This window comes from Lutra lutra, chromosome 8, assembly GCF_902655055.1.
Source record: "Lutra lutra chromosome 8, mLutLut1.2, whole genome shotgun sequence".
In the NCBI taxonomy this organism is placed as follows: Eukaryota; Metazoa; Chordata; class Mammalia; order Carnivora; family Mustelidae; genus Lutra; species Lutra lutra.
In genome coordinates, this window is record NC_062285.1 from 37,843,968 (window position 1) to 37,866,425 (window position 22,458).

Below are 22,458 nucleotides of genomic sequence, written 5' to 3' on the forward strand. Positions count from 1 at the left end.
GAGAAAAAAACCGAGTTGACAAACAGGGAGCTAGGGATTCAAAGACAAAAGGGTAACTGGATGTTAGAATAATTTCTGAGCTGCTAAAGAAGGCTACTACATGGAATACTAAGCACTAGTTAGGTAGTTGGTATCACCTCTGCTTCAGGTATGTGCTAAGTGATACTCTGCTAGATTAGGGAAATGACAAAAAGAGAAGACTTACCTCGTAGTTCATGTGTCCTTTGCTTCCTCTCCTGCCTGAAAGATTCATGGCATCTCGGGCCCAATTGTCTACCAGCTTGTGCAGGTCATCTGTGAATGTGCCCTTCCTGCTGGACGTCATGGTAGGAGGCTGAGCTTGGGCGGCTTGGCTGTTCACTGTTCCCCCAACGGTGTTTGTGCTGCTGGTCCCTAGAATTAGACGAAGCAACAGAACACAACCATTAAAAGGAGCTTGGGTTAGAACTTCAGAAAGAGGGAAAACTTCACAGGATGATGAATGGCAAGCCACTGAATGAGGAGAGGATAAGCTGGGAAGGCATGCAAGATGGGAAGGGTTCAAGGGTTTGTCTGGCCACATGTTCTGACATAAGTAACAGGGTAATGAAAACAGATTCTCTTTAGGAGTTGTGGCAGATGAAGCTAAAAACTCCGGATGAGGGCAGGCACAAAGGCTGGGGACTGCTTTTAGCCCACTCACATGGTATTTCAGCGCACTGAAACTTACTTTCAGCACCCCATTCCCAGCATCACGCTGATGAGGGAGGTGCGCTAAGGTCAGTGAGGCTCTAGAATGCTGCAGAATGCAGGGCAAAAGATGATGATTTCTTGAGCCCTGAGGCAGGGTTAAAAGCAGGAGTTAAAGGAATGCAAAGGTAGATTGCCTGGCCCGGGAAAAGATGGGGTTCCCAAACCATGTGGATACTATGCCACAACCATCAGCCATTCTTTAACAGAAAGAAGCGATAGGAAAGATAGCATGCTCTGTTCAAAAACCTTTTTCACCTGGACCCACACAAACAAATTCATAAACATGAACTCGGGAGGAATGAAGGCTTCAACCTCTCCCATTTGCCTATGAGTTAAGAACCAAGATTACTCCTGAGGAAGGTTCTCTGCAGTGCCTGAATCGTTCAACTGCAGGAAGACATGGTTTTCCTGAAGATGACCTCAGTTTCAATTGGTTCATGAATTCTCGCCCCTCCCCCCTTCCCAGAAGAGCAAGCACTCGCAAGTGGAAGCAACAGGAACATTCAGCTGAGGTAGGAGTGCAAAGGGAAGGAGGAAGCTTTGAGGTTATGATGAAGGAATTCTATTTCTATGGTTCGATGAGAAAGGAAGAAGGGGTCTGTGTCCTGCCTGATTTCGGCTCTGCTGGAGGGCACACTGAAGATTATTCGAAGAGGCAAGTTTTAGGGAAGAGGGAAAGAAAAGTCAGGATCTTGTTTTTCTTCCCTCACCCCCCACTTTCTTACCAGATCTCACATTTCCTGCAGAATAAATAAAAGCTACTAAGGTAAGTTGTGAGCTGCTAGGCCTTCAGATATCCAAGTAATGCTGGGGGCTCAAAAAAATGCATACATATTCCTGCTTTCCAGGTCCACGCAGCACCAGAGCACAGCGGCATGCCCCGAAGCAGCTCTGCCACATAAAAGCCCTAGATAATCCGTTCACTGGCCTCACGTCAAGTTTATACCCCACCACCTTGGGAACGGCACATACAAGCATGTCTGCATTAGAGTAACAGCGAATTCTGAGGTGAAGCCGCAGAGTGAGGACGGTCACATGCTTCTTACCACCAAGGCAAGACATGGATCTACTGCAGTGTGTGTATTTGCTTACTTCTTAGTGCCCACTGGAGCCACAAGGGGATAGCGACTGCACAGACAGCGTGAAGGGAAGTGTCAGTTCCCCTCCGGTACAGGAGACCCAAGTGGAAAAGGATAAAAGCACAGGAAACAGCCTACCTTGAAAAGCAAGACAGACCGTGGTGGGGAAGCAGGGAGGGAGAAGCGCAAGCAGTGACGGTGGCAGTTGTGATAGTGATCAAATCCAGAAAGCAAGCATGTCACATGCATGAGGACTCTCTTCCTGTTTGAATAATAACTGCTTGGTGAGCTTGATGATGAGTGAGACAATCCAAATGAAAACCACAAACAATCACAAGTGAGCAGAACTGGTAAAAGCGAAATCTAAGCAGCTCAGTAGAGGCGAACACTGCTCGTTGGCGAGGAGCCGTGCTGGGCGTCACACCTCTCTAGTCGCCTCTGATGCCGTGAGGCTCCTTTATAACCAAATTTCATTTTTCATTTTAATCTGTCTTACAAAGGACTGGATTCTGAAGTGGGGTTTCTAGACCACGATGGGGGAGGGGTCAACCATACAGTTAACCTTTTTATTCTGGTTTCTGAAAACAGGCTTTCCCATTAAAGGAAATAAACACGTCTCTCTCTGACCAGAAATGAACGCCTGGTAACAGCTGACTTGACTATGAAAGCTAGGAGAATGGATAGTACGTTTAGCGCATTTAGTCCATCTTAGCAGTAAATGGGTTAAGAACACTACTTGCAATGCAGGTATTTCTGAGAACGCTGACTCCCTTCCAGAGAGAAGTAACCTTGAAACCTTTCTCAGTTCTGCTGCAAAGCTCTAAGGAGTAGTCTATGTTTTACCACCCAAAATCCATTTTTAAATTTTTTCCTGCCATAATACATTTCCCACACCCCACACCCCACACCTCCAGATCCTAGGAACAATAATTTACTCTGAGTCACAGCTCATTGCCCAATACGCCAAATATACAGAGTTTTCTGACTGACCCTCTAGGTGGCCGGTTGGGTAGTTGAACTGTCTGCACTTTAATGAGAAGCCACCAGTCTAAGAAGCCAACTCTATAAAGTAGTGCTTCTCTCTTCACCAATCCACCAGATGTCTCCCACTATGATTTGTGGATGTGGATTTTTCCGTGTTTGGATCAGTGCTGATTTCCCAGTGGGTGGAAAAGTGGCTGGCATGGACCTGCTGACTAAAGGACTCCCTTTCCCCAAAGAGCCAGGCATCCCTGATCTCTCTATATATCATGGGCTATCAACCCGTAATTGTCACAAAGCCAGACTCACAGAGGGTCATCACATGAGAGCAGACTCTGAGGGGATTTCTTAATCTGCCAGTGGTCAGCAATTAAGCATGTTAAAAAAAAAATCTTAGAAAAGGGTGCAGAACTAGAGAGATGGAAAATGGGAATGAGGACGTTGTGAAGCTTCAGGGTTCCAAGAACTCATGGATAACACGCTTTGCAATCAAGGACCAAAAAGTAAGAGAAAGAAAAGATAATTACTACAGAGCTGGTTGCAAGGACAGACTTTTTTCACCATCTTCCCTGAAGCACAAAGAGAGAGCAACGTGTTAAAGATAAAGAAACATCAATGTAAAATATTAGAAATCTTTAGAATCTCCAAATAGCACACAAAGTCCCAGCAAGAGAAAGCAGAGAGACAGACAGACTGGTGGGACCTTGGAGCTCCTGCCACAGGTAAAGTTCTATGGACGCATCTTACGTAGTTGTAACATGGGTGTCTGAAGAACAGAGGTACCTGGCTGACAGCAGAGCTTCCATACCCAATTTTGGATCTAAGAGTAATGCTCTGCACTAAGGTTCTGGAATGGGAGAGGAACTCCAGTCTCTCAGGTCTTACTGCTTGAATTGCAAATACCCAAGCAGTCTTTCCACTGACCCTGTCCCACTTTCTGTTTCTCCTGCTGGGTTGTTAAAAAGCACCTGATTAAATGCATTAGCAATTCTACCCCAGTAGACTGACAGTACCACCATTATAGTTTTGAGTCAATTTAAACTGGATGATACATTTCCAAATCCTAGACATACACACTAACCGCTTCCCCTCCAGAAATCTTTAAAAGTATCTGGAAAACGAGCAACTTTTGAACATAAATAAAGCATTAAGCCAAGCCGTGCTTCCAAACCATAATCTATTTTGAGAGCACAGAATAACGCATCTAAACCTAGAAACATCCCACCTCTGTTAAGTACCTGTTTTCCCTTCCATATTTGCTTTAAATCTGCCTCCTGCAAATTTGTTCACCAAGGCTTATATGATGTATACTCAAGTGCCTTCAACAGAAGTAGGGTCTCTTTTTTTAGACCCAAAAGGAAGTGATAAGATTTAATATTTCTAGCCACTTTCATTTGATGTTACAAGTGTGCCACCACCTACCTTTAAGAGTGTGTGAGAATTTAATTAATTAATCTCAAGTGTACCTCTCACATTATGCTTCGCAAAAAAGCCTTGGTTTTCTTTCTTCCCTCTTAGACATCTCAGGCTGTATAATATAGGCCTGACATGTTACATCCTACTTTACAACACTTGTCTCCTACTATTGAATTCTTTTCATCTTGCTAGCTGGACATAGAAATTAAATGCTTACTTAAATGTCAAGGTGCTAACATGCTCGGTCCAGCCTGGTCTAACCAGAAAAGTTACCCAGCTGAGTACCCAAAAACCATACATGCTTTGGAAAGCTACCAAATTGGATAACACCTTCCAACTCTGTTCAGTAGTCCTGGACTGGTGATACGTGAGGCCCAAGGACCTGTGAACCACACTCAGAAACAGTGATGACCTTTGCACATGCATTTAAAAAGCACTTCAATAACCACATCAGAAGTTTGAGGCCTCAACAAAGATCTTTAACCAAACTCTAATAAAGGTTTTCTACCTGAGCCTTGTTTTTGTTTTTCAAATTTTTATTTCAATACACATTTACTGACTGCCTACCATGTGCCAGGTAGGCACTGGCTGATCAGAAGGAAATGACACATGCTTCCCAAGTGCTGCCTGTGTTTGCGCATGTGATCTTATTTGACTTGTACAACAGCCCTAAGAGGCAGGCATCTGCATTTCACCTTCGGGATGACAGGCTGAGAAAGTTGGGTGATCTGCTATTATACCTCACTTTTAACAAGAGAGCTGGGAAATCCTAGCAATCATGCTTTAAAGACCATTTTCACTGGCAGGTGCTGGGCTTTGGTCCTTTAAAGAATAAATGCTTAATCAGAATAACTATACAGAAACCCTTTTGGAAGTGCGGGTTTTACAGACTTAGAGGGTGGGTGCAGGGGAGTGAAAGGATCCAATGCAGAGATTCTAGCATCATTTCAACTGAGAGATGGTTAGGCTTAACTGAGAAGAAAAAAAGATTTCAATCTACTCGGAAAAAGAATTAAAAAAAAAAAAAGGGTGTAATTCTCCCCTGGTGCCAGGATCTAAGTGTATCAGTGGTCAAGAAGCTCTCTGTTACTTCTAGTGCCAGAGCAAGGGACGGAAAGGACTAGGGATGTCAGTTTTCACTTACTCCAAATGAGCCAGCAGTCTCTACAGCATTACCACCTTTTCTCTGTCACGGACCTCTGAAGAAGCACTTCTACCAGAAAGTTTTTTTTTAAAGTTTACAGAAACCTATTATTATCTCTATATCTTTAATCATAACTAACAGAGACTCAAACTTCTGATGGCAACAGTAGTTCAGCCAAGCCACTGAGTAGATGATATACAAAGAGACAAATGAAAATGGACTGCATGAAACATCAGATCCAAGCAGCAGAAAAACAAGGACGAGGAAGGAGTAAAGGTGTTACACACAAAGAGCCAAGCAGGGCGTACTCAGAAATCGGGTCCTCCTGCCACCAGGTTTGAATGTCACCTGTTCAGATGCACAGTTAAACTTCGCACAGCCTGTGAGAGGGGAAAAACAGGGAAGAACAGAGAGAGAAGAGACAGAACACAACTACAAGATGTTAGAAACTCGAGGCTGGAGTGGTGAAATGCGCTAAGACGACACACAGAAGAACAAGCTTCCAGGGAAAGGTCAGATATCTAGGACAGAAAATACCAGGTCTCAGTGCCCTCCCTCTGCCAAATGCTAAAGCTCCTCCCAGTGGGAATAATGCCAGCTAGTCTGCACTCCTAAGCAAGCAAGTATATTCATTTTGTGAAGAGACACACTAATCTTTAATTCCTGTGATATTGTGGCAAAAGCCCCTAGGCGAGTTCCCTGTATCTTTTCCTACTCTTTTCTACCCAGATACCTAAGTCATTCCAACTGTCATCCTACTATTGCTAGCAGCTCTCTCCTCTACAGGAATGTTTCGAATGATCATTAATAAATAAAACTATATTTAGGAAGCAGTTTACAGATAAATACCTGAATTGTAGGGCTATTTATCTTAGTATGCTACTCCCATACTTAAAAGTTTAAAAAGTCTGCACTGGCTAAGAAAACAGCTTTCAGAAACTGCTAAAACTTCTTTGATTTTGGTTCAGGAAATCTCGGTCTAGTATTTTAAAGTGTACGTTCCAAATCCCAAATGAGCTGTTAATTTGGTTAAAGTCCTCATATAAGTCACAAATGTAACTTTCTGCTATAATCCTTTGAAAAAAGTGATTTCATCTGATAAGAGCAGTGAGTTCACCTAATCTAATCATTACCCAACTTCCCCTTTCAGCTCAAGATCCATAAATGTACAACAGACAGGCTGTGTTCTGGTCAGCTGCTTTTCCAACTGACCTTAATAATAGGTTACTCTTCAGGCGTTTGCCACAGATATGGCAGTTTTTAGAAGCTGAAGGTTGCTTTGACTGCTTACCTTGACCTGGAGCAGAAAGGCTTGGTACTGAAATGGCACCATCACTGGTAAAGGCTGAATAGAGGTTGTCACTGGAGGGAGATGGCTTAAGGGGCTGTAATAGCTGATTCTGCCCAGTCTCTGGGATATTGCCAGGAGGGTGGAGGGTCTGCTGGGGGTGCAAAACTGAAGCAGCACTCTGACCAGACAGGTTACCTGCCAAAAGATAAAGCGGCATGAGGAAACATGTACAGCTTTCCCAGTGCCTAGAGAATAGGCACTATTCTCATTCCTCCACTGTGTCCCACTAAGTGACTAATCACAAGTCAGAAGCTGTAACTGATGAAAGAAAAAAGGCCTCCCTCATGGGAGGGGAACTGAGGAATGACATGAGGATCAACAGGCGATAGGGATATAGGTAGCTTTAGATGGCCTAAAAGGTTCCCAAGTCTCAGGTGAGTAGAACATTCAGTGGGTATGAGAGAATTCCATGATCACTTTCCTAAACGCTATTATAAAACAGTGATTTGCAGCATGACATCAACAGGTTTGGTAAGTAGTCTCTTTTTAGTCTTTTTCCCAAGTATGTGTCAGATTGAGTACAGAAGTGGTGTCAAAACTGATGCAAGTGACTACAGAGTAATGCATATTTAAAATTATTTTGTGGCAGGTGGCTTTTATTCCCTAGGCAACTGTCTTGAAATTGATGAATGTGTCTGCTCCCTACTAATTTGTGGAATAGAAGGCCACTGAAAAAGTATGTCAAAATTGGGATCAGGATCTCAATTAGCCAATATCCCTTATAATCATATTTCTACCACTGAATTGGTTCTAACGTGCCAGAGAAGAGGTTTGGGTTTCTGAAAGCTTCCAGGAAATGGAAAGCTGCTAAGAAGTTTACAACTGCTTTCCAACATATATTTACATTAGATCTGGAGAGAAAATACAGGTACAAACTTATTTCAGTTTTTTTCACTTTTCAACTAATTATCTGTTAACATTATCATAATTTCACTGAAGGGTAAAAATTCTATCACAAAACAGACAAACTATAGTTCATTACAAGATACTATAACTATTTTTAAATTACAACCACTAGCAAGTTTATTTCAATATAGATAAATGAAATAATAACTTTAATCAAGAAAAGTACCACCTAAGACATATATGAAATTTATATTCATTCCAGCTGCAATTATGAATAATATGTTCACTGAAGGGAAAAATCTACCTGAACTTTACTAAATAAACTGTGTACTTTCTTCCATTTGCCTGTGAGTTTGGTGAAACGTGAGTTATATGAGTAACCAGGTAATGCTAAATTATTTATCTTTAAGGACAACCATAAATGACTACCAGTAGATAGTAATATGGATCACAATGGAATAAGCCACTGTACTCATCCAGTCTACTTTCACAGACTCAACGAAAAGAGGTACTATAAACAGGGGGAGAGGGAAAGTCAAGGAAGCAAGAATATTAGGAAAGTCAAACTCCTCTGAAATTTAACAAAAACAACAAATGGTCAATAGGTTACATACAGAGTTGAAGACAGAAACAAAAGATGGGAAAGCCAAGGCTGACCTGGTCCATGGCTTTTTACCTGAAAGCTGGGGGCTTTTATTCCCCAAGGAACTGCTGCGACTAGATTTGCTGCCTTTGGTTTTAGTGGGTCGCCTTCTTCTCCCTGAAAGAGGGGCAGCTGGGGGGATAATGACAGCAGGTGGAACCTTTCCCAGTTTGGTATATAAAGATTCAATTTCATGCTTCTGGCGACTCTGCAGGTCTTGAATTTCTTTAAGATGTCTATGAAAGATAACCAAACGTAATTCAAAAATGTTATGACCACTTTTGTTCAATTAAGATTTAATAAAATATTCTTTAACTTCCATTTTAGTATTTACTTACTCATGAATTTTCCCCCCAATATACTTAACCTAATTTCTACTACCTCGAAGTTCTAGTTCGTCATCTCATACTGTTGGCCTTCATTCCGACAGGCTCCTAACCACCAACAAATAGTTGATGATGTGTTAGGAGAAAAGGTTTCCTGACTTTTGAGGCTATACACAGGAGTACTGAATTGCTACTCTGATCCAGTTGATCAAATATGACCTATAAAATTTGCCAATATAATCTATATCCTAATGCCATTACTGGATTCATTTGGTAGACTAGTAAATAAATTAGATTAGGTTAATAATGATAAAGAGTGCTATTAACAAAAACAAAAATATAATAACAAAAGGTGAAGAAGTTCTAGAAGTAGAAATGCTCTGGGTCCTTATAAGAGACGTAATGAGAACTACATTCAGATAACTAGCTTTTGCGTATCACCCTCTCTTTAAAAGAAATGAGATATAAGCATATTGCAGTGAAAAGAATACTAATCTAGGCACCAGGAGCTAGGTCTTAACAGAGTTCTGCCATTATTCTTTTTTTTTTTTTTTTAAAAGATTTTATTTATTTATTTGACAGAGAGAAATCACAAGTAAGCAGAGAGGCAGGCAGAGAGAGAGGAGGAAGCAGGCTCCCTGCTGAGCAGTAAGCCCGATGTGGGGCTCGAACCCAGGACCTGGGATCATGACCTGAGCCGAAGGCAGCGGCTTAACCCACTGAGCCACCCAGGCGCCCGAGTTCTGCCATTATTCTTTCACAGAAGAAAATATACTTACTTTTCTCGCAGTCTTCGCAGCTCTAATTTTAAATCTTCATCTTCAATATCTGACTCATTGTCACTACTCATGTAAGAGGAGTTGAATGAATTACTAAGGCTTTGACTTAGATTCTGGATAGGCAGGCTCTTCGAGCTCAGCTGATGAGGGGAGTGTGGACTACCTGAACCATCATCCACATCCCTGCTAAGGAAGGCGGCCTCCAGGTCAGAAGATGGCCCATTCAGATGTGAAGGCTCTGACAGTTCAGGCTTTTCTTTCTTTGGTATCACAGCAGGGAGAACACCTTGTTCCAAATCCATAAAAGGAGGAGATGCTGTTGGTCCCTCTTTCTTTGCCTCAGTGATCTTGTCTTCAGTTCTTGATACAGAGAAACGACCTACTTTGTTTGCTGTAGTTGTCACCTGAAAACGTCCCACTTTGGTAGGCTGCCCAGTTTCTGACTTCGCTTCTGAGGCAGGAGTTTTGTGGGCACTATCTGGCATATCTGATGAGACGCCATGAATGGTTATCCCATTAGGCTCTGCCTTCACCAGCGTACTTTCTGGACTACTACTTGATAGCACTGAGGACTCTGAAGTACTGGATTCAAAATGAACAGACTTTGTTTCTTCTGGCTTATTTTTACCCTCTTTTTGGACATCATCCATTGCAACGGAAACCTGACAGAAAGAGACAAAACTGAGATTAAAAAACAGTCTCCAATATCCAATTTTCAAATGGACCATAAAAAAAAAATTGAGGGGTGTTTAGCTGGCTCAGTTGGTAGAGTATGTCACTCCTGATCTTGGGGTTCTGAGTTCAAGCCCCACAGTGGGTGTAGTGGAGATTACTTAAAAAAATAAAATCTTAAAAAAGTGAATTACTTTATTTCCCAGTAAGTAGGCTGGGATGTTTTTTACTTAAGTCTTTATGTATGTAAAATATGTCTTTATATAAGTCCCTCCATCTTCACTGTGAAAATAAATGGAATACCATTATAGAGAACAACGTATCTGTACAGAGATTTATAGATTAGATATATAGATTCTCATGGCTCGCTAAGCTTATTAAGTAAATAATTTACTTTCATATCTCATGCTATACACAGGACTTACATTTATGTAAGTATTTCTTTGTGGAAATAGAAATAACAACAGGGAATAGAATCTTGAAGGCTGCTTGTGCATATGACAACTACAAAGATTAAATCCAATAAACGTTAAATGCAAACTAAGCTTCAAGAATCAATACAACTAAATGGGACTAGAAGGAGATCCACTACTATCCCCAACTCCCACTGCTATCCTGAGAATAACTGGAAAGCAGTTGTGAAACAGTAAAAAAAAAAAAAAAAAAAAAAAAAGAAGAAGAAGAAAAATTCACTGGTTGGACCAGCTGGGAAAATATAATGATATGGTATCACTTGATGCACAGTCAGTATTTTCACTTCAGAAATTAATCCTAAAAAATTATCCTAAACATGGAAAGTGTTTTTATATACAAAAATGTTTCCTGTTATTTCACTATACTGGAAAAATCAGAAACAACCTAATGACTAATAATAGGAGAATGAGTTAGGTAAACAAAAAAGATGGGGGGAAAAGCCACAAAATATCATTCAGAGAAGTAGCAGGGTCAATTGTAGATACACACATGTGCGCAGAAAAGGAATGGAAGAAGGAAACACACCTTCCTAATCCTAGATGGGGAAGGGAGGTGGGGGATGGGCAGATAGTTTACTGTTTCTGTACTATACTAAGTATTTTATTTTTTCTTTAATCGGCATGTATTATTATTATTTTTAAAAGTCTACTTATTTACTTATTTTTAGTAATCTCTTCCCCCAACGTGGGGCTCAAACTCATGACCCCAAGACTGAGGCACATGCTCTTCTGACTGAGCCAGCCAAGGATCCCAGCATATATATACATATATTTTTGCATGCATTACTTTTAAAAGGGGAAAATGATGCAGAGCTATAAAAAAGATATATCATTAAGTTGGCAATTATGGCCCAAAGTAATAATTTTATTATATACCTATTCACCCCAAAGAGGAAATCAAGGCAAGGAAAAGTAGTTGTCTTACCTGAAATCGTCCCATCTTAAAGACACCAGTTCCTGAACTAGTAGTTGCTAGGACAGGACCTTCTGCGATCTGAGAAACTAAAACAAGTACATGGAGGAGAAAAAGAACTTAAATTAGCATCTCTTTTTAGCTAACTTCCTTTCCCTTAGGCCAGAAATATAGCAAAATAAAACTATGTATCAGGTGAGGAAAATTGTTTGAGGCAAGGACAACATAAGAGATACTATAAAACTATGGTTAACAGACAGTAAGAATTCAATTACTTATTCTTTAACTCAAAGATAGATATGAGTAAATGAAGAGAAAGCATGAGATTTTACCTAGGATATTAAAGACACATTTTTAAATGAAAATCACTATGACAAACTGGTTTAGGCAATACTTAGGAAAAATCCTAGAACAAAAAGTACAGGTGTCAGAATCACTGATAAGTGGTTTTGAACTTTAAAATCACCTAGGTCCTCCTCTCTAGGGACAGTCATTTGTTTGAGGTTCTTTTTTTTTCCTGGAGATAATGTACCAGCATTTTATTTTATACAACTAGTAAGTTGTATTTTATACAACACTGATTTTGATATTTTAACAATAGATCTTACAGAACATTCCATATTGGTCTCATTCTCTTTCATGGCTGCATAGTGTTTTAGGTCTGTCTGCCTGCTATATGTATGCAAATGTACCGTATTTTAAGCAGACTTCTGCTGATGGACATTTAAGGGTTTCAGAACCTGCTATTATAAAAGTGCTCTACCAAATATTTTCTTATAGATCTGTGGAATAAATACCTAAAAATGGACATACTGAATTATACCCATTTAAAACTTCAATAGACATTACTAAATTGATCTCCAAAGAGGTTGTATCAAGTCACTGGTAACTATTAAACTTCTGAATTTACCAGTGAGAGGTAAGAAATGCTATCACTTACTAGTCTTTTTTGTGATACGAATATACCCCCCAACCCTGGTTTTCATTATTTGGACCTCATGGCACTTTTTCCAATGCAGAAAATTTTGAATCTATTATTGCTTCTGGGCTGAGTATTAAATGTAGTAATAACAACACTTTCCTCTCTATCAGGGATCGGCAAATTATTATCAAGGACCAAATTCGGCCCATAGCTTGTTTCTGTAAATCAATCTTAGACTACAGAGCAAAACTCATTCATTCATGTATCATCTATGCTGCTTTTGGGGTATAATAGGAAATTCGAGTAACTGCAACAGAGACTATACAGCCAGCAAAGCCTGAAATACATACTTCTTGGCCTTTTATAGAAAGTTTGTTGACCCTGCTCTAAACAGTTAAAAAAAAAAAGAAAAAAGAGAAGAAAAAGATTCCTTTTATGTTTTGTTATAGTACTATTTTACAATACTATTTTCCATCTTCGATCCATTTGGAATTTATTTTGGTTGAGACTGGTGATTTATTTATTTATTTTTTCCCCAGATGGCTGTCCAGTTGTCTATCCCAGCACTTTCTCACTGATATGAAAGCCCACCTTTTTCATATTCTACATTCTCTTACAGTTTGTCCCTTTCTAGACTTTCCTGGTCTGTTCCACTGATTTTCAAGTCACTTCTTTTAAAATGAAAAAGCTAATTCAGAATATAATTATATTGAAAATAATTTAGAGAGGTTTGAAGTGAAATTTAGAATTTAAGGATGAAAGAAAGCTGAGCATTCCAAGTAAATCTTATCAATAGTTATACAGGGAAATAGATCTATGTAGGTGGTAGTGAGGAAAATGGATAAACTATAAAAAGGAAAAATATTAAGCAAGTGCTCTACAAAATCACATAAGTACAGCTCACACTGAATTATTTCCACTTCTGAAAATAAATGGTTCTAAGGGAAAAGGCGACAGAAAATAAAAGCTTTAAATTTCCTAGTTTCTGGGGAACTGGTGATGTCATAAGAGATTCACAACAAAGCTTTAGAAAAGAACTAGATATTATGAACTTATGACCTAGCGCATGCTCATGAAAATTTTAAATTGTTGGTATGGATTATTTTTACAAAATTTAGTTGGAAATATGACTTTCTAAAGAGACTATATATATGAACATGCCAATTTTAAAGACTCCAGAAATAGGTAAAAATGCTTAAACTGATTAAAATCTTACATTTGTATTCCTACCATCCATGTTATTTAAGATTATCTCTATCTCTATCTAGTGTCACAAAAGCCAAGAGGTTAAGGTAAATTAACTTTTGAAAATACGCCTGAATTTCCTCATCTCTCTTAGCAAGGATCTGGCTCAGCTAATAACAAATGATCTTATTCCAAGAAACTGTCATTACCCTTTGCATGCCCCCCTTGAAAACAAACAAAAACAATACAAAAGATTCATTAATTCGCTAATATGACATGTTCTAAATATTAGTATTGAGGCTGATATTGAGGCTCAGTTATGAAATATATAAAAGTGTTTTTAAAAACTGTCTCAAATACACCTACATTCTTAAGAAAGTCTTTGAGACAGTAATCCCTATCTATACTTGATTATAGAGAGGACTGGAAATGGTAACATAAGAGGAAGAAGGATGTTCCTCACCATCCTTCTGAGGCTGTGCTCCTGCTTCCGTAACTGCTGTTGGAGCCACCACAGACACAGGCTGCAAAACATACACAGAGATACCACAAAATCTTTAGCTTCAGTCACTCTTTAAACTTCTGCCATGCTGTCTTTCCTCTGGTCTTTATAAAGGGCAAAAGAAATATAGTATATGTGAAGAAACACTTATGTCCAAGGGAGCTTTCTATTTTTTTTTTCAGCCTAAAAATAAGTCTGATATAAAAAAAAGATTTTTAAAAGGAAGAAATTCTGAGTTGTTTCTATATTGTTTTCTTTATTTTTCTCATGGGATACTTAAGAGTATAACTTCGATATTCATAGAAAAATAGTTTTAATCAGAACATTGCGTCACAAGCTTAAAATGAAGAAGTTAAAACTTTTAACTTAAAGAGTACAGCTTCCTCCAAAGCATAAAAGCAAAATCCATAGGACTAATCTATGGTATAATTCTAACCAGAGGTAAGACAAGAAAAGTATCTTTCAAATAAATGAAATCTTTTCCACAGTTACGCCACTGGGTTAGTTGTTAATCTTACATCCAACTGCCTCATTTCTGTTTGCTGGAACAAGCAAAGACTCTGAATTAATAGTTCTAACTCTGGTATTAATAGGTTACAGTATGCTCTGGGAATATGATATACTGTGATTATGGAAAGATGTTAAGATTTTCAAAACTTACACCAACTGTGGATGTCACTGCAATAGTCTCTGGACTAAGTGTTCTTCTCAGCTGAGCATCAAGATCTTCCAGAGGTTGCTGGGACTTAACAAAAACAAGCACAATAAACAGAAGTCTTCAGCATAGTCAGAGCCATTATATATAGCCAATCTATATAGAAATACTGTTTGATGCTTTAGATTGACACAACATATTATCTGTCTATTCAATGAAAATAAACAATATACTAAATAACTTATATTGCTTGAATGACTTATGTCAATTTCCTAAGCCTTAGAGAAATTCAGTTATATTTACGTTTTTATAGTTTTGAGGTCTTCTTACCTTCTGCTTGATGTTACTTAAAGTGACAGAAAAGTTTCTAATTATCATCTCTTTAAAAATTCTGTCTTCTCTTTAAAAACATTCTGATAGGGGCAGCTGGGTGGCTCAGTCAGTTAGGCGTCTGCCTTTGGCTCAGGTCACGATCCCAGGGTCAAGGGATCGGGCTCCATGTTAGTTCCCTGCTCAATGAGGAGTCTGCTTCTCCCTCGCCTCCCTGCTCCTGTCACTTTCTCTGCCTCTCTCTCAAATAAATAAAATCTTTAAAAAAAAATTCTGATAAATGTATCAAGATTTATCAGTAGATTAATTGTATCACGCTCCTTATTTTCCTTTCAGTTTGGTACAGTTTTCTGAGAACTGGTCCTAATAAATGGCATTAATATACCCTGTCACTATCGAGAGATATTATTCTTTTAAGTCCTAATAATCTATACTTCTTATATGCTACAGATGGCAGCAAGAAGGAACTAGAGGTTTAGACAGTCCATCCTTTTATCTGGGTCTTACTACCATCCACCCAAGGCCGTTAACTTTTTACCTTTGACACAGACTGTAATCCCACATGTCTTGGCTTCTATCAACTTATTGTTCTGCAGCCTTCATTTATCTTTCTCCTTCTATATCTACTTACCTTCATCCTATCCCCCAATATTATTTGCCTTTCTTATCTTATTTGAGCCCTCTTAGGAGTCTGAATACATGTTTTTAAAGAGAAAATAAGTGTAAAACCCCTAATTTACAGAATTGCACAATGTATTTTTTCCCCCAAATTTAGTGGCTGATGGATTGAGTTCTCTTTGGAGTTATCACTTTATTCTAGCAAGTTCTTTAAGTTATGTTCTATTGTACATCTAGGATTATATAAGTAGGGATAAATTCAGCCTTCTCAAGTTAGAAATTTATCATGTTTTCCTTAGATACAATTTTAAAATAAATCACTGCTTTAGTTTCAATGTTTACGACTTTGTCTCAGGGCAGAAGCGTTCTCAGGGTTATAATGAATTCATAGTAAGTACTTTCCTTATGGGAATTCAACTAAATGTGGGGTAGTGGAGTAGGGTGGGAAAGGGAAATGATAATTTAAATACTGCACATAGTCCTACCCAATGATCAGAACTGAGTGTGAGATAGGAAACTGACATTCATGTCACTAGTCTCAGTTCTTGTATGAGTAATCTCATGTTAACTGAGCTGTGTGGGTTTTGTACTGAAAGATGTAATACGTATTTTTTATGAAGTAGGACACTTACATCCACCTACACATAAACTAATTACTTTGTTAGGTCGTCAATGAAAGAAATGTCAAACATTCAAGAAAAAAACTAGTTGAACTCACAGAGAAGGGGCATGATCGGTTATCAGTGTGGTATCTTTTCTTAAGGAACTTTCAAAGTTAATTTTGATTACTTGTAAGTTTTTACTTCCACAATAGTCTAGAACCTAATCTCAGTTCTTAGATACAATTTCATTCCACAAAACTGTGAATGACAGGAGTTCTATTGGTCTGGTAAAATGTAAACCTTGCCATTTTCTTCCTTCATAAAATATGAAAAAGTATTACTATCAAATGTTTTCTAGATGACTTGAAGCAGTATTATAAACAAAAGAACTACAAAGCGTCTTAGTTTAAATAGGGCCTGGATAATTAGCTACACTGTTTTTTTTTTCTTTTTAAAGATTTTATTTATTTATCTGAGAGAGAGACACAGCGAGAGAGGGAACACAAACAGGGGGAGTGGGAGAGGAAGAAGCAGGCTTCCCGCGGAGCAGGGAGCCTGATGTGGGGCTTGATCCCAGGAGCCTGGGATCATGACCTGAGCCGAAGACAGACACCCAACAACTGAGCCACCTAGGCGCCCCAGCTACACTGTTTTAAAAGAAAGTTGTTCCTAAGTCAAAACCAAAGAGGAGCCAGAAGCCAAGATCATGCAGTGGAGAATTTAACTAAGCTCTGTGAAAGAAAAGTAGGGATACAAAAAGAAATTTGCCAAGTCTTGGGGCAGGGCACCTGAGTTAGTGAAGGTCCTGGAAAAGGTGGCAGCTGCTCGCTGGGTGGAGTACCAGCTGGAAGTTCAGTACCCCCTGGCAGCACCTATAGACAATGAAGGGAAATTCAAGTCCATGAGACACTAAGAGTAAAGACTGCATACTGGAGAGCAAATCAATTAATTTCAATGTAGAAATGTAAGAGGAAAATATATCTATAGTTAAGACATGCTTGTCACCTGGCTTATATTCTGGTACCTATCTTAAATAAAGGACAATATAACCAACATATTGTTACAGGGATTACTACCGTATACCAGTAAAATGAATAGTAAAATTTAGTAAAAGGTTATTCCCTAGGGGAAAAGAGAATCAGAGGCTTTAAGGACATGAGCGGTACAGTTCAGATATTCTTGAGCCGCTGTTTTGGTATAGTCTCATCAGGCTTTTCTTAAAACAAACACTTTTCTGAGAAAACAATACAGCTCAGAAACAACCAAAGGTCAAGTCTGATAACAAAAGTCATAAAAAGTCTAATACTATTGAACAGTTTGTACAAAGCCTCTATTATTACCCTACTATAAAAAGAATTTTACAATCAATGGCAAAGCAGAAAGATGAGTGTAGCACAGAACGTAGTAGAAAAAAACACCGCCTTGTTATTTGGAGAAGATCAGGGAGACTAAAGATGGCAGAATGAGAGGAAATCTACCACAGCAGAATTAGAAAACACATTTTAGTTATTTTATTCCTAAGATTAGATTTTTTTCCTCTATATGAAATTCCATTGCCAACTTTCAATTTTTTGTAAATCCCAAATTGTACATCTGTGGAATCTAAGCAAAGCAGAAAATTCGCTTCATTCTCACTGAAAAAAAGGCTGTGAACTTCTATTACTATGTATACTTGGTAGCAGAAACATTTAGCTTCCTTCTGGGACACAGATTTCTTTAGTTGGTCCCAAACAGGAAGAAATGTCTACATTTTACCTACTATACATCCTTAGAAAATCAGGCAGTATAATTAACTCCCAAATCCTGCCATATTTCAAAAGAAAAAAGTATCCTGTGTTCAATGTACATATATCCTAAAATCATTTTCAACTTATTTAATAAATACCAAATATAGATCTAATATAGATCAGGCTATCTTTATAACTGCATTTCTCATTTGCAAGGCTGAGTTGAAAAAACGTACTTATGGGCATGGGGGGAGGAGAATGATCATATTTATCAAATTATTTCAAAACAAGAATCTTACTGGAGCTTTAGTTAAAGGTGGCTTCAATGGAGCAGTTCCAGCTTTCACTCCCGGTGTAGTGCTGACTGGGGCTGACACATAGCTGACTGGGGTAGAAACTTGCCCAGGTGTGACCACTGGCAGAACTGACAAACCAGTTGTGCCTAATGGCAAACTGGTTGGTGGTAAGCATGTACTTGTAGTGGAAGTCATGAGCTTGCTTGGTGCAACAGCAGTGGTTGGGATGCCTGGTGTGACAGTGGTCTCTACTACCAGTGAAGTCTCTAGTGAGACAGATGCATGTTGGGCTCCAGATGAGCTGTGTTCACTAAAGAGAGACCGCAGCTTTTCCTCTAGAGTCTTTATGTCATCAATTCCAGGCGCTTTGGGCTGTGAGTCAGCATCTATTTCAGGACAGTGAGTGTGGGGCTGGTTGGGAAGTAAAGCTGGTTGAGGCTGACTATGAATTAGTGTCTGCTGCACAGCAGGCACACTGGCAACAGGTTGTACCAAGGGTGGGATACTTGGTACTTGGGGTAATAAAGGTGTAGAAGTAGGTCCTGCAGCTTGAGGAAGGGCAGGAGTAGAAGCTACAGCTGATGGGGTGACCAAAGGATGCACCGCACCAGTCTGAGAAACAGAACTAGATAATCCTGCTCCAGGGGTGGAAGATGATGATGCAGAGAGGGACAAAGCCAATCCAGTTGTACTGCTCTGAGATGTTTTATCTAGTGAGTGTGCACTAACCACCACTGTTTCAGCTAGAGTTGGAGCAGAGGTGCTACTGCTAAGCTGAAGAGACGGCTGCAGAGCTATGCTGGGGAATGGCGTGGTGGCAGGAATAGATGTTAATGTGGCTGCCCCAGTAGCACTGCTCACGACCTGCTGAGATAGTACAGGTGGAGGCTTAGCACCCGGGGCAGCAGCACTGCCCACTGCAGAGGCTGAAGTTGTTGAAACTGATGTAGAAGGCAAAGCGCCTACACTAGAAACAGTGCTCCCAGATGTGGGAGCCTGAACTGGCTGGGATGTTGCTGATATCGAGACAACTGCAGGTACTGTGATGCTCGAAACCACAGTGGAAAATACTGGTGATTCAGATACAGGTGGTACAGGGGGACCACTTGAAGGTATCATGCCTATGCAGGGGGCAACTCCACCAATCCCTGTTTCAGTGGGCACTGGAATCTCAGATGGAATTACTGATGTGGAAATGTCCGTAAGAGGGCTGCTAGTTGCAGGGACTGATACTGAAGGTGTGGCTGCTGCTGTGGTTGGGACTCCAGCAATGCTACTCATGGAAGGAGGGACTACTGGAAATGTTGGTCCTGTATGACTGAAGTTGGGAGGTGCCGTGTTGGGCCCTTCTGTCATCTGGGCATGTCTAAGTTCAGAAAAGGCCTGCTGCAGGCTAAGAGATGAAGCAGAGTGAGACAAGTTCATTCCAGCGCCGTGAGAAGTGGAGGCAGCAACTGCAAAGGAAAACATAAAATTCAGAACTAGTTCATTTTAAAAAGGTGGGCTCAAAATTGTCCTAACAATCTATTTTTGGATTATCAACATTGCCACATACCAACAAGGTTTAAAACTCCTAAGGAAATGACAGGCTCTAAAACAGCAAAGTAAAAGAACAGTTTGGTCAAAATAAGTTATTGGCTTGTGTGAATATTTCTAGGGGCAAAAAAATTTGATAAGGAGGAAAAAGGGAAAAGAAGTCACCACAGAGCATCTATAATAATCCTAAATGGAGGAATGAACACATACTACTGTACGGACATAGTATCTATGATACAGGCTACATCTAGTGCAGTTCTCCTCTCCAGCTCTTGTCTTTCAATCCTCTCGATTCATCATCTATTTCCCTCCCCATATCTGTTGTTTATAATCTCAACTTTCTACTCTTCTTTATTGTCTATGTCATCATTTAAACTATGGCTTGATAACCAACCTTCCAATATAGCAGAGATGTTGTAGGATTAATAGAGGTTGTGGTAGAAGCAATTCCTTACCTGTATCTGATATTTCACTAGTGAAAACTTTTGATTCTCGTAATCGACTTTCTGGCACAGGACTCACTATAAACCGTCTTCCGGCAGAATGAACAACTTGCGTTAAAGAACTGGTAGGAACGCCTGGTTAAAAAGAAACAAACCACTTAATTGCATTATTTACATAGTGTCACCAACACGAGGCTTCATTATTAGTATACAACTTCTTAGGTCAAAGGTAAGAGCAAACATGGAAAGAAAAGAAATTCACCTATTTGCTGTGGCATGGAAGATGCAGGAATTGGTTGTTTGAACTCTCCTTCCAACTTCTACAACAAACAAAAGTGATCAAATTCATTCTCAAACACAATCTTAGAGATTGGGCAAAGCCAATGGCCACATGCAGAGAGAACAAAAATGTCTGATAATCTTAGTCACAGATGTAATGTGGTATCACTGAAAGCTGTGCGTGGCAGATTTAACACCACAGCATTATTTTGAATAAACAAAGCTTCTTTATAGGAATGGTGAACCTACTTGAGAACCTGCAAAGCCATAGTCATCCTTTCCCTGCAGACTCTCCAATCCCTGGTCACCCTCTGGTTCCACACTGACATCCTCACTGAGCATTTCATCAGCTTTTTCAATAATCTCTCGTACTTGATCCACAAATGACTCTCTCTCCATTGCTAGAATAAAGTCATTGTTCACCTGCAGAAGAAATGTGATGTCAGTCTGATTACTAGAGTGTTACACATGTTTTAGGTCATTCCAGTTGCCTTTTGTCCTACCCACATTCCACCTGTATCACTATTTATTTGCTACGTAAGTTAGTCCTTCAATACCTAGAGTTAGACATGTCCTAGACAAAAATATCTCTAAATCACATGTTTGGTGTATTAATTATATTCATATTGAAATAAATATATAACTGTCAAAATAGATTATAAAATACCGCACATTTTCTTAGGGCAGTGGATATGAAAAAGTACTAAAGCAAAATCTGGAGCTCCAAATGCAGACATACCATAATTGTTGCTATCTCCTCAGGATTGTCACCATCTAAGTCGAATTTGAATGTAACCATTTTCCGATTATGAGTCTCTAACTGACATTCTACTACCCGGTCTCCTTTATTTGAAACCTAAAAAAAAAAAAAAAGAAAAGAAAAGAAAAGGTACTTAGTATTGCAGAAGCCATATTCAATGCTGCTACTGAATTTGAGAAAGGAATGTGGATTATCACTTCAACTTGAGCCTGATGTTATCACTATTCCTTGAAGACCTGTGGGTACTTTACCTCTTAAACTGGCAACAAGAAAACATTAAGAAAATATCAGCCCTTGTGCTACTTCCTCATCTTCCACTGAAGGGTCTGAAAGGAATGTACAGTCTCTATTCTACAAATTAAAACTTTTTCTAAAAAGTAAATAATGCCTTACTATAAAAATATGGAATTTATCAGTTACTGGGTGATTAGAAAATTCCAATCTTTCATTAATACACCTGAGCCATAGAAGTATTTAAATGATATTAAGTAAATGTATAAAACCCATAAATTGGTAATACTTACATTCAAAATTCTTAATTTTGGACGTGAAGTCTTTTCATGACGAGAGCGACTTCTTACAGATTTTCGATAATGCCGTTTTGTAGTTCTCCCTTCATGCCTTCCACTGGATGATGGGACATTCTCATTGCCATCACTCATTCCCGAAGCAACATCTGAATGTGCACTTTGAAAAAAGAAAAAGAGTTCAGTGCTTGAAGGTTTAATATTTTGAAGTTTTAGATGATCCTACCTACCAGTCAAGGAAGGAAAATTTTACTTTTACATACCTGTCTATAGAAGAGACCAAAGTGGTAGGCTGTGCCTGTGCCACTGGCACTGACTCTGGAGGAGCAACTTGAGAGACTCCCTGAGTACTCTGTAAATAGAAAGAATAATACATATCTTGGCAGTAGTACATTTTATTTATTATTCATCATCTCCAATAAGCTACTCTTTTTTTTTTCCCCGTCTAAGTCCTAAAAGCACTAAATTTACTAGTAATTCTCAGTATTCAGCATCTAGAGACAGTGGTCTTAAAATTCCAAAGGAGGTTTCTAGAGCTAAGTCTGTGTTGTAGACTGCATGGTGGGACATCAGCCGACATAGCTGCTAGGTAGTGAGAAAGTAACTTGCATGCAGCCAGCATCTTCCTAGAGGTGTGCAACAGGGCAGGCAGAGCGAAGTGCAAAGATGATTCAGATCTCTCTCCTAGCAGGGCAAAAATGATTACTGGGAGCACAGCAGG

The 22,458-nt window shown here is 39.3% G+C and overlaps 1 protein-coding gene across 13 annotated transcripts in view; it reads right to left on the bottom strand.

The window, feature by feature from the left end:
- WNK1 (WNK lysine deficient protein kinase 1) overlaps positions 1-22,458 on the bottom strand; it is a 156,636-nt gene that overhangs the window by 3,276 nt on the left and 130,902 nt on the right. For 5 of the 13 annotated variants that reach the window (XM_047741436.1, XM_047741429.1, XM_047741432.1 and 2 more), the window contains 15 exons: positions 22,001-22,089; positions 21,735-21,897; positions 21,190-21,306; positions 20,700-20,873; positions 20,434-20,491; positions 20,184-20,306; positions 18,196-19,646; positions 16,958-17,041; positions 14,626-14,709; positions 13,926-13,986; positions 11,368-11,444; positions 9,298-9,959; positions 8,226-8,428; positions 6,644-6,838; positions 206-393 (listed from right to left, as the gene is read on the bottom strand). In XM_047741436.1, the coding sequence (XP_047597392.1) occupies positions 206-393; positions 6,644-6,838; positions 8,226-8,428; positions 9,298-9,959; positions 11,368-11,444; positions 13,926-13,986; positions 14,626-14,709; positions 16,958-17,041; positions 18,196-19,646; positions 20,184-20,306; positions 20,434-20,491; positions 20,700-20,873; positions 21,190-21,306; positions 21,735-21,897; positions 22,001-22,089 (3,729 nt within the window). Of the gene's footprint in view, positions 1-205; positions 394-1,285; positions 1,369-3,319; positions 3,362-5,639; positions 5,733-6,643; positions 6,839-8,225; positions 8,429-9,297; positions 9,960-11,367; positions 11,445-13,925; positions 13,987-14,625; positions 14,710-16,957; positions 17,042-18,195; positions 19,647-20,183; positions 20,307-20,433; positions 20,492-20,699; positions 20,874-21,189; positions 21,307-21,734; positions 21,898-22,000; positions 22,090-22,458 lie in introns of those variants that run through there. The other 8 variants (XM_047741425.1, XM_047741424.1, XM_047741430.1 and 5 more) reach the window with 5 other exon arrangements.